The sequence below is a fragment of the Apaloderma vittatum genome, unplaced genomic scaffold (assembly GCF_000703405.1).
Source record: "Apaloderma vittatum isolate BGI_N311 unplaced genomic scaffold, ASM70340v1 scaffold3608, whole genome shotgun sequence".
Lineage (NCBI taxonomy): Eukaryota > Metazoa > Chordata > Aves > Trogoniformes > Trogonidae > Apaloderma > Apaloderma vittatum.
Window position 1 is genome coordinate 37,855 of NW_009730057.1, and position 13,034 is coordinate 50,888.

The following is a 13,034-nucleotide window of genomic DNA, read 5'->3' on the forward strand; positions in this document are numbered from 1 at the left end:
ACACAGTGTTTTATACCACAACAGAAAATAATAAAAAAAAAAAACACAAATGAAAATCCAAACTCTGTATTGAAATTCTCCACTGGTCTATTTCAGCAATCGCTCTTCTGGCTTGTCTCAAATTGCACAGTAAAAAAAGGAATAATTGCATTTTAATAAAAGGTTTTGGAGAGCCAACATGACAAGCAGTTACACATTTCAAGTAATCGCTATCTACTTGACAGATTTACTGACAATATAAACTTTAACACTGCATTAAAAGTAACTACTACACAAAGGGTTGCACAGCGTTTTAGCAACAAGTAATATGTATACTCTAATCTAGTAAGGATACAATTAAGTAAACCATAAGATCTCATTTTTTTTTAATAATTCTGAATCTAGTAACAGTTACAGCAACTCCATATTTGGTCAAAGCCAGGCAAGTCAAGGTTTTTCTACCATGAAGCTCTGCCAATACCTGACCACAACTCTGGTAGCTTAGGCAAGCTTCCTACTGTCAATTGTCTTGGAAAGCTTCCTAAACTGACACACGAGTACTCCATCTCACTGAGCTTGCAGATGTAGTTCTACAGGCATTTACACTACGTAATTTGCCAACAGAAGCATATTTAACAAAAACTAAAATTTCCACTTTTTATCTCAGGACAATAAAACATGACTACCATTAACATCTCATATATTCTACCTGAGGAGAAACCACCAAGACATTACAGGCACTGTAATTTTAACCTGCTCCATCTCAAATCTCTAAGCTGCAACCATTAGCTTGTCTTCCTGTACACCAGGAAGTAGATTTAAGCAGAATAAGTGAAAACACTTGATTTTATGCTAGTGACATCCTAGGTCATTAATGTTTTCCCCATTTAATTCTCAAATAGTTAGTTGTTTTGTGTTATTTAGTTATAGCTCCAAAATTACTGTTCAGCTAGAAGAAAAAATATATGCAGTAAGTTTTGGGGGAAGAAACATTATTCATCAGGTTTTTGGGATTTTTTTTTTTCTCAGTTTTTGTTACTCACTTGTATCAATCTTGATCACTGTTCAGTTTTGAAATACCTTAAAGGACTTAAAATTCGTGAAATAATCAAGATTTTACCTTTCAATACGAAATGTCTCCATTTAAACGCTCTTAAAAATCTTTAATAGAACGACTTGTTAATTCAGGCTTCTTGTTACTCTCTCAAGGTTTTAAGTTTTGCATTGATAAGAACTAATTATTTTAGTTAAGCATTTGTATAGCAATTTTTGCCTTTTTGACCAAAAAAGCCACTATTATTCTTCAACTGACATACTGACTTGCAGGGTAGACATTAATATCTTGTTTCATATATGTTATTGCCAGATTGCATATCTCCAGCTCTATTACCCAGCAGGAACAGGGCATAACAATATATCATAGCTCATCCTTCATTTGCTGAGATCCTGGCATTCAGAACAGCAGCTCTCAAAGCAACTATACTTGCCATTTTTGCCCAGAACTACAACTGTTCCTGGTTAAAAGATTGTGCAGGTCTCAAAGGACTTACTTGCCTCTAGCCAACAGGAAGTAATTAATTTTGATGCAAACAGTAACAAAATAATGAAGGTGGGTTTTGAACAAGAAAATTAATAAATCTTGACTTTGCACATACCTACTTATTAGTTCTCATAGAGAACGTAAATAGTCAAAATTATACCAGAGAGTACCTTCATTCTCACACCAGGCAAAGGAAAATGGTGTTATGACTGGTCTAACCCTCCGAGTACCCTCCTACCTCTCACACATGTATTTTCTGACTCAGGCTGAGGACAAATAGAATATGCAACAGCTGAACTGGCATAATGGCCCTTGAATGGGACACTGGCTTGAGTCACTTGCACCCACCTACTTTCACAAACCTTAGGAGTAGAAATATTGGAGTTTAATTCTGCTAAGTTTGACTCAAGTCAACCAATGTGTTCAAAGAAGTATACGAGGAAGCTAACTTATCTTTCCCAAGGAAAAAAAAGGCTAGAAACAATATTAATTTTAGAGAGGACATTTGGGATAAATGTTAACGACTGTACCTGCATAGGACCTGGAATGCAAGACAAAACCCTTTCTATGTTTTCAGAATTCACATCAACATCATTTACAGCAACCAGAGCATCTCCTGGAAACAAAACAGACAAAAGCATGACAAAGTTAGGTGGTATTATATCACAATACAGAGCCAATCACTATTTTGACAGGTGATATGACATTCAAACACTTTTTTTTGTTACATTTAAGTAGACATTTCTACATGCAGCATTTATTATGTTTAGAAACATTAGTCTGTTGTCTCAGCGTTCTTAAGGTTTTACTGCCACACTTTTATCATTTTGCAGGAAAAAACTGTCCAAGCCTTTCCCCTCTATCCAGGCTTACATCACTCTTGCTACTTGATCAGAAAACACAACTTCACCAATCATGTTATGCCCAAGAATCATTTCCTCCCAACCCCGTGAAACCACCTCTGCTCACTTGCTGGTCCTTCCCTAGCACTACCTCCACTCATGTCAACAGGACTGGTTACACAAGCAGAGCAAAACTCACTTCTCCCGCAGCGACCTACAAGTTCTGGGCCATCACTTACACCAGAGGTTTCAACACTGGCTGAGCGTAACTGTGGGAGAAACCCACCACCCTGAGCCCCTCTCTATGAAGCAGTCCTGGCAGTTTCTACATATATTATCAGTTCCTCAGCTTAGTTCACTAACTGGCAGAAAATAATTTTTTCTTCCTCGTTTCATGCCTCCACCTGAGTAGGTGAACAAAGACTAAGTGTGATAAACAGCCAGAGTAGAAATTAGAAGGTTCTCTATTCTCAAAAAAGGGCATTCCTAAAAAGCTTTCTAATAAGGTCATCTAGGGCAAAACATCTAAGATGCGGCAACATAAATTTATTAAAAGAACTATACAAATTGACTGCATGGGGCACCAGGACATAGAACTCAATAGTTCATTAGGTCCTGTTCAGAGCCAAATATTCAGAGTAACAATTAGGCATGATCATCTCTCTCTCTTTCCTCATTGTCACTTGCAGTTGTCTCTGCTTTCTGTCCTATCAAGTGAAATAAAATTGATTAGTCTCTAGCTTGTATCTTTTGTCTACCGAACGAGAAGTAATGAAATTAGCTTCTTATTTCACACTGAAGGTGACTTGTTTCCAAGGTCATTCTTACATGTTACGGGTGTGAACGAGAAATACCAACAGCAACTCTGGAAGAGCAAATGGAAAACCAGGCCTGACTGCGTTGCACAAAGACTCCCCTAAAAAGTACCTTCACATCCTCTTTAAGTTTATTAATATTTACATTTAAAATAGTGCCACACGTAATACAAGCCACTTAATAAATGATTGAAAAGAAAGTAAAAAATTTTAGGAACTCTATTTTCTTTCAAACCAGGTACTCTTGAGCTTTGTTTTCTAAGGAAACGAGGCTGCTGCCATTGCACTATGAATAGCTTTGATCCCATTATTTAGTTTCAGCCCAAGCTGGAAGAGGAGGTACAAGTCATGTTACATACGACAAGTTCTCTTAATGGACTGCTGGCAGAGAAGTCCCACTCCTCTCCTTCCAGAAAAAGGACATTCTTCTTAACTAACCGTCAGTAAGGAACTACAGAACCCCCGCAATATGCGAGCTATATTCCTCTTTAACACACCAGGCAACAACCAACTGCTCACTGTTATTTTACATTAAAAGAAAAATAATTCCTACTCTTTCTTACAGCAAAAGCAGTTAACAGTTTACCTTCTACTATACACACAAAAAATACTATAATTTTTTGGCATGAATTGTTCTTCCTATTTTAAGTAATAGAAGTTCTCTCTCTAACCCCTGTGTTGCTTGATGCACAGCACATTGGAGTTTTAGCCTATCAAATCTTCAACACAATAATAAATTAAAGAAAGCAAAGTTGAAAGTTAAACAGCATTTAAAAGCAACTCTCTTAAGCCCATGCCTGAGCCCCAGGATTTGAAAATTAGTAATCAAAAGCAGAGCATTCAGGCTACTCTAACATAACAAACAGTTATAAACAGAATTACCAAGCTCTTAGTTGAACATTGTATTAAAGATAATAATTCACAAATACAAGAGAAGGCATAATCTTGCACCCATCTGGAATACTGCTGAAATAAAAATAGTTTGTGTTCTGTTTGCTTTGCTAGAGACCTCAGCAATTCTGTTATAAAAGCAGTCGGGTCATCTAATCCCACAGCTCCACTCAAACAAGCTGCAGACATTTTGTGCAGACACCTGCACCTTAGCACCACAGGAGTGTTCTTAAACCAGGGTGCAACATACAGACACTTGGAAAGGAGAAGACCCATCAGTATTTACATATTGTATACCTCAAGTGTTTTATTTATTCCACGCCTAGCACACATACATAAAACTTTCAGCGCAGCAGTAAATATTTATTCCATCCAATTCACAAAAATGTAATCATGTACCATAAATGGAACAGCTTTCCAGAGGACACAGCCAAAGCAATCCTGTAAGGCTCCCTTCCTTTCACCAGCAAACGCTGCATCACTACTTGAAAACAGCAACTTGATGCACAACTAAGAAAATACACATTTATCACTAGGGGATAGGGTGGAGGATATTGCATTTCTTCCTCCCTTTTGGCCAAACCCAACAGCATTTGAAGAGCAGAAACCATAAAGTAACAGGATGAAAAACCTGACTAGCATAATAGGAAAACATAAAATTATGGAGACTGAGTATCTCAGAGCAGAACACAACCACAAGATGTGGGGGACGGCAGCTGGACTGCTGGTAACCTGGCATTGGTTGAAGACATTGACCTTGACAAATTCCCAGTGTACCCTTAAGATGGGAAGTTGTGTGCACTGAGTTTGGACACGTTTGCGGAACTTTCTCCCTCAAGATCCGGAGGGATGAGCCCAGCCAGAAGCTGCTAATTGTTACCCAATTAGAATGTGAAAAACAAGTGTTTGACCTATAAGCAAAGGCCACACTACCTTCTTCTAGTACCTTCGACTATGTATAAAAGACACATCCTTTCTGTAATAAAGTAGCCATTTTTTGAGCCATTCTAATACCATTCAGTTGTGTCCTGTCTGTCTCAACAACGACAACAAGAGCTACCCTGTGTGATAATTAATTCCAGCTAAAGACTTCATATAGGCAAGTGATCCTTTGTTCAGAGTTCACATCTACACTTTTTTGAGAAGTGTTTCCTCTCCTCAAGCAGTGTAAAAAGCTTAGACAAAGTGACTCACTTAGGCCTTCAGATATTAAGGCCACCAAAAAAAATATAGAGAATATATCAAGTTTAACCTAATTTTACTTACAGCTTAAACAACATAATTTAAATGAAATCAAAGAGTAATTCATGCTTTCAATTGTTTAAGTTGATCTAACTTGATGTTGCAGAGTTCAGTCAAATTTCCCCAGGCTAAAACATTGCTGAACTTCAGATGTAGAGACACATTTCACTGGTGGAGAGAGAAAAGTTGAACAGATGGTACTGCAAAAACATTTTTCCATCATTCTTGTGCTGTCAAAAAAACCCCTCCAACTGATTTCTCTTCCGTACCCCAAAAGTGAACTTCTTAATCTTGCCAGAAGCAGACATTTGCATGAAATAACATTTTCAAAACCGATATCAAATAATGTGAAATTTCACTACACTTCACTGCATAATGCTATATAGAATAGGACTTGATCTGCTATTATTTACTTTCATTTCTACCAGCAGAAAGATTGCTTTTGTCTGTCAAAGTCATCAGCATACAGATTAAAAGACAAAGAACACTGGAACGAAGTCTCAGTCAACTCCATTTTCAGAGACTCAGTGAGTAACTGCAATTAGAGGAAATAAATTTTCACCAGGCAGCTCCAAGATATCAGATCTTGGGCCAATAAAATTATAAAAATACATATCCTTCTCTTGAACAAACACAGTACACTTTTTTAAAAAAACTGCAATAATCATGAGTAATCAAGCTTTCAAATTCTAATCACTTATTATAAAAAGATTCTCATTCCACACAGAAACCATAGGATAGTCATAGAAGTTCTCCACACAATACCAAGCAGAACTGAATTTTACTACAGTGAAGGAACACAGAAGGAGTCCTTCCCCCTTTCAGTTGTTGTGTCTTTCCATCTTCTCATTAGAAAAAATTTCTCGCATGCAGTCAGCACTAACTTAGAACAGCATATACTCATCTCAAACACCTAGGTTGCACATGGCTGATGAAACTATTCCTACTTTTTTAAAGATAATGTTTAGAACAGCCTTTGAGACTTGTGGCATTGCTGGTTTATTTCAGAAGAGCCTATCACTTTGCCACTTGAGGCACAGTACTATTCTTTTTGTTCAATGTCTATTCCCTCGAGATAAACCTGCAAGCAGCATTTCTAGAAATAGATGTTCTTGGCATTAAGCCAGTGGATGCCAACTGATATGTGAACACCACTTCCATGCTGTGACAGAAAGTGAACATTTTTGGCTGAATTAAAATCATGTACACATTGGAGAAGAACGAGGACGCTATTTTCCATGGAATGCCAGTATTTAGTTGCCTCTGTTCTTGGTAATGACTTGGTGGAAGTACTTATAAATGTTCAGAAATGCCTTCCAAAAAAGGCAAAGTATGAAACACATTCACTGAAGACAGCCAGATCAATTACTTGCTTTATATGTTAGCAGGCTGCATTTACCCAAACTAATGCTGTTACGCTTCAAGAGAAGATTAAGAGAACATAAACGACATCCCAAGCTCCACAGTGAGAACACAGCAGAGCTTACGAAAGCTCTATACTTCTATCTTGCGTGCCCAGCATCTCTACTTGAGAGAGCCTTTTCAGCAAGTATGCCATATACGGTAATTCCTCATGAAAAACTCAAACTCTCACAGTATTTTGGTCCTTTCAATGACACTTTTCTGACAGCACTCTTAATTCCATGGCCTGCAAATGACAAAAACAGCCTTTACTGATTGTTCAAAGATGACTCCAAGCTGCTTAATTTCTGTAAATGGATTACTGGATTAAACCACTAATCTATGCTATCTAAGAAGTATACTTGGATTTCTAGCAATGATGGCCTTGTTTGTCAAACTCCAAAACTCCAACAGCAGTATTTGTTTTTTACTATTAAGATGAGCGAAGATCACCACTTCAACGTTTCTTTATTCAGCAAAAAATAAAAAGATAGATAACCCTCCCCACATGATATGAACAGAATTTTTTTATTAGAAACCTACAGAAAAAAACCACTTCCCAGGAAATGGAGTCAAGATGTGGAGATTTCAACTGAAGTTTCCAACAGCAGGTTGCATCTTTTGCATACTTGTTCAAAACGAGATTATTATAGCCCATCTTTACTACTATCCAAGATCAATCCCTGTCCCTGGGTAGTTTACATACTTTTCTGACAATTGCACCGACTGATCAGGTAACAGAATTCATACAAGACACTCATATTCAGTGAACAGAAGATAATCTCAAAGAAGGCAACAACAGTACATAGTACTAAAGACATTTTAGGTATTTTCATTGTCATTGGAATTACTTTTCCATTTATACTGCTGTAAGGATGAGGGTAGTTTTCATACTTTTCTGACAATTGCACTGACTGATCAGGTAAGGGAATTCATACAAGACACTCAGATATTCAGTGAACAGAAGATAATCTCAAAGAAGGCAACAACAGTACATAGTACTAAAGACATTTTAGGTATTTTCATTGTCATTGGAATTACTTTTCCATTTATACTGCTGTAAGGATGATGATCATAAGCACTTATGAGAAGTATCCCCTGCTGTGAATCAGATCAGCTTCTGTTTGATGAGGGTGGAATAAAAACAAAAAAAAGTCAAATTCTAATAGTATTTCCTATCACAACTCTTATTTGCCTGGATCCAAAAGGGAGTATGTAACAGAGCTTTTCATCTTTGACGATATACTCAAATACGGGACTTGGAAATTCTACAGAGCACACCAAGCTTCGCATATCATTAATACCGAACTTAAGCAAGAAAAGAAAGTTTTGCCAAAAATGAGACACTTAAGATAAAAGCAACTGTATTTCATCTTAACAAAAATGAAAGTGACAGCAAGAACTGGGAGAAAAAAAATAAATCAATGAGGGGCTCTTTTCTTTTAAAAATTTAGGATGGATGCTGAACTGCTAAATATAAAATAGATGACCTGATAAACAACACATGGATCGAGTGGCATCTTCTTACAGAGTCACAAAGCAGCAGGGGATTTTTTTTTTTAATTTCAAAACTGTTGTATTTACTTTCATATGGTCAGCGCCTGCATTCTACTTGGTTAATGAAATACAGCAACAAGACTGATGACTTCCATATGCAATCTCAAAAAACAAAGGATAGTGCACAAACAATTAACAGATGTTTTAAGTGTTCAGAACGATAAAGCAAACACATATGAGAAGAAACTGAGTAAGCCACCTGAGGAAAGTGACTATCTGCAGGGGAAAACACAGTTCCTTCTATTAAAAAATGCTAAAGCAATACGCATTTTGTAACTATTTATTTAGAGTGAGGAAAAAAAAGGAGAGTTTAGTCTCCTTTACAATTCAGTCTTAGTTGAAAATACCACTGACAAATTAATTCGCCAATGGAAATACAAAATAATCAGTAACTTGGTTATTACTGAACTTATTACAAACCTAAGTTTTGGGAAAAATAGAGAGCTCAAATTTTAAGTAAGACAAGAGAATCGGAACACTCTACTGGGCATAACCAGCAGGATTCTGCTAGCGGGGTGCTGCAGGAGCGAGCCCCACCGCAGGACATCACAAGGCACCCTGTGCTGCCAGTTCCAAAGGTGGTGTAGGCAACTCACCACACACCCAAATATTGTCTAGCTAGAGGAGCCACTGCACCTCTGCCCAAACGTATTTAAGAGAAGACAGCAGTTACCAAGAGAAGGGTTGTAAGCCCACTGAGTGGACCCATCCCTGAAGGGCTGTGGCCTGCGGAGGAGTGACACTGCAGCACAGCAAAATGAGAAAGAAGCAATGACCAGCTGGAGGACATCACCCATGCAATTCCACCATCTTCTGCCACCCATTACCTCACCAAAGCAGCTGGGACATGCAGCCCTAACATTCAGTGAAAACACAGGTACGTAAGACTGGGAAAGGGAAGAGGTGTTTGGTTGAAGCTGAGCCTGAAGAAAGAAACGAAAGAGGCATTTGCTTAATTGTTCGTAATTGTTTGGAGCCTTGTTTTGTTTTCATCTTCTATGTATCTAAAACAGTGAATTCAAGTTTTGTATTAACTGGCAGAAATTTCATTTCAGTAACAACTCCCAGGGTCAAAATTGCTGGTCTGCAATGTGTGTTGCAAACTGGTCACTAGTAAGATCACAGCAGGTCATTTTAAAGCATGTATCTTAAAAGGAAAATATACTTAGTATTCATATCACACACACTATTAAAAGAATCTATTAAAATACTAGAAAGCAAACAAACTCTACACATATTCTGGTCAAAGAAGAGGAACAAAGTTATCACCAAACGAGCCAGCAGGCATTGAGCTACACTTCCGAGGCAGTCCTCCTCTGTGATGGCTGGAAAAGCCGCTAACTTGCATTCAAATACTTCAATTTTAAACTGACCAGAGAAATATTCTTTACTGATCGTTTCCACAATTCACAACAAGATTCCTAAAACTTACTTTTAATAACAAAGTTCTGACGTATTTTTCTTGAACTTTCTGTTCAACTTCAGATCCTGTGAGAATCTGAGGACACTATTGAACTACAGTTGCTTCTAAAACAGGGTTTGGGTGTGTACCATAGCTAGTTCACCCTCTGATGTGATATGCACAAGCACTAAGACCAGACAGTTTTTTGACTAGAAAAAAAAAGTTTTCAGTGTCTGTTCTTTATGCAGAAAGCACTGAAACCTAAGCATCTAATTTACGCAAAGCATGCCTATTTCTAGAAACCGTGTAAAAAATAGAGTACTCGTTGCTTACTACAGATATATAATCTCAAAGTATTTTTATATGAAAATTATACATTTCCTACTGCTGGCACAGAATACAGCTCATTTTCCCAGTTAAGAGCAGAATAACTACAGTATGCTTAGAAGTATTTCTTTCCAATGTACAAAACTAAGCCTATACTGGCTGATGACATCCTAGGATATATTAGAGCTGCTAGACTTGTTAGATCCAGTAGAAATGGGCTTCTATTTAAAACAAAATAAAACCTCCAGGTTTTGTCCTCATTAGCTCTGGGAAGCATTAACTGCTGCCAATGAAATGTCACTGCCCTTTAGGTGGTCAGCTTTATCTCCTGGATCTGGCATTTGCCCACATTGTTCTGACTTCACACCTGCTCTTACAAACATGCAGTAGTAGAAAAATTTGTGTCCCAAAATTAACTCACATGTTATAAATATCCACTCTTACACTAATTAGATTAAATACCATTAAGTAGATCAAGCTGAAGCTCCCTCTCTCCTCCCCCACTTAGTGACTACTCAGTCGCTTCTCATTAAATCTGATAGTTTGCCAATTTTCCCTCTGGAGTGTTCTCGAGCATCCTTACCAACAAATCCTAGAAAAATCAGCCAGTCTAAGCACAAATTGCCTTTTTACACACATAGCTCTGGAATTTCAAGAGCACTCGTGCTGACTTTGTGCTGCTACAGTATTAAGACTTGAATGATTTTCAAACCCCAGCATATCTTTGCTCCATCTCTCTATGAGGGACCGGCTTTATCAGTAGTTAAACAACCTTCCGCTCTGGACAGACATAGGGGAGCTGTCTCACATATACTGTGTCCAGTGTTGGTGTCTTGTGAGGGCCAAGTGCTTTTAACAGCACACTGCAACTGGGAGTATTTCTGCTCCTTTGCTACCAGCTACAGAAACTCACTCCCCTTCCATTACTCACACTCAGGTGTTTCTCAAACCTTCTGTGACTCAAGTTTAACTACGGCAGCAAAAACTAGACAGGCAGTTTTTCTTCTGGGTTAGGTCTCTGCCTAGTTATTTAGTTGCACCATCTTATGGAAGCATCTAACAACAGCCAAACCAACATACAGGAGAGCTGCTAAACTGGCTCACTGCCTCCTCAAACTGCAGTCCTGCTATGTATTTGGAGATCACCACTGCTGAAGAAGCAGCTGTTGTACTTGCTCAACAGAACATCCTAACAAGGCTTGCAGAACATGTGTAACAAATGTATCTTAATCGGTATTTTCTCATCATCTGTATGGTACTAAACCCATTTAAAGCATATATAACAAAGTTTTTTAGTTAACGGGGATGAGGTGGAAGACAATGAAAACAAAATACGGTATTTTGAAGACCATAGCTTATCTTCTGAGCAAATTCTACATTAAATTAAAGGTGGGGTATTCATTGCTCCAAGTTCAAACTGCTCACTCCCTGTACACTTGGAAGGATAGTCATCTCCTTGCTACACTAACACCTAGTCAATGTCACATGTTCTTAAAACCACAAACATAGTAAAATTGAATAGCTAACAAAATATAGAATCATGGAACAGGTAAGGTTGGAAGGGACCTTAAAGACGATCTAGTTTCAATCTCCCTGCCATGAGCAGGGACACTTCCCACTAGACCAGGTTGCTCAAAGTCCTCTCTGACCTGGCCTTGAACACTTGCAGGGATGGGGCATCCACAATCTCCTTGGGCAACCTGTTCCAGTGCTTCACCACCAGAATAGTGAAGAATTTTTTCCTTACATCTAATCTAAAACTACCCTCTTGGAGTTTCAACACCAGATACAATGACATGTATTTAAAATAACCCAACAAGAACTGATGAAACAGTTGTAAGCAATTGCTTATGTCGAAAATATTCAAGTCAGCTGCCGCAGGAAGAAAAAAAATTAAACCTTCATTTTAAAGAAACAGCACAGAAGTTAAGTATTCATCTAATTACTTACCAATCAAGATTTGACCCGTTTTCATTGCTGAACTACCTGGCACCAAGCCATGTACTACAAGCTTTTCTTCATCCATTCCTCTGACTTGATCTTTCCTGCCTTGTTTTTCTGCTCTTCTGCTGCTCCATGAAGACTGATGGACAATGCCTACCAAGGCCTCCAGCAACCTGTGCTGCTCATCTTCACCACCGTGCAGTTTTCTGGGGTTTACATAAACATACACATCCTTGTATTTTTGCTGAACAGTGACACCCATTTTCTGAGGAGGCTGGTGTTTCAAAATGGAAGTAGGACCAGGGGAGTGCACATCAGAGGCTCCACTGCCTTTCTTGGCAGAATGCTTCAGTAGAAGATTCTTCTTTTTTAATATTTTGGTCAATTTCTTCAGTTCACACTTTCTTTCTTTTCGTGATGCCTCTTGAATAACTTCAGCTTCGTTTTCACGAAACCTGACATGATTCACAGCCGGCATCTCTGGAGAGCTGTTCTGAAGCAGAACTTCTTCTTCGCTTTCACTCAACTCTAAATAAAATAATTCCCCATTTTTCTGCACGCCATCCAACCATTCAGGCTCAAGGTCACTGGGAAAGAAAGAACAATGATCAGTGAGAGCTCTGGTATGGAGACTGTGATGCAAGTGACATATGCTAAATTCACATAGGAAGACAACAGGAAGAGCGCAAGGAAAAAGAATTAAGACAAACCAAAAACTAATTTGCCTCTTGAATCATAGAATGGCCTAGGCTGGAAGGGACTTCAGAGATCTTCTAATTTATTGAAAGCTCAACTGCTTCAAGTTCACCATGAGCGCAAGAGCTCTACTCAGACAAATAATGGACATAGCAAGGAAAGACTTGCCTCCCAGATGTCACAAGAGTTTATTCAAACACCTTAGAGGAAACCAGCCAATGCAAATATTCTCTTTTCTGAAAACTAACAAAAAAAGAGAAAAACAACCCCAAACCATTTCATTCACATACACCTTTTAATTACCAATTACATTCATGGGCACAATGAAGCTTTCCGTTAAAGAAAGCGTGCTCCTCTCTCCCATTGTTTTTTCCCTTTACGCATTTTTGAGGATGACT

At 38.2% G+C, this 13,034-nt stretch overlaps 1 protein-coding gene across 1 annotated transcript in view; it reads right to left on the bottom strand.

Annotated features, from left to right (window-relative positions):
• The window catches only part of INTU (inturned planar cell polarity protein), a 38,141-nt gene extending 25,723 nt beyond the window's left edge, over positions 1-12,418 (bottom strand). Inside the window, exons 1-2 of the mRNA XM_009874632.1 lie at positions 11,947-12,418; positions 2,050-2,135 (exon numbers count right to left, since the gene is read on the bottom strand). Of these exons, the coding sequence (XP_009872934.1) occupies positions 2,050-2,135; positions 11,947-12,418 (558 nt within the window). The remainder of the gene's footprint in view (positions 1-2,049; positions 2,136-11,946) is intronic.
• Between the last annotated feature and the right edge of the window lie 616 nt (positions 12,419-13,034).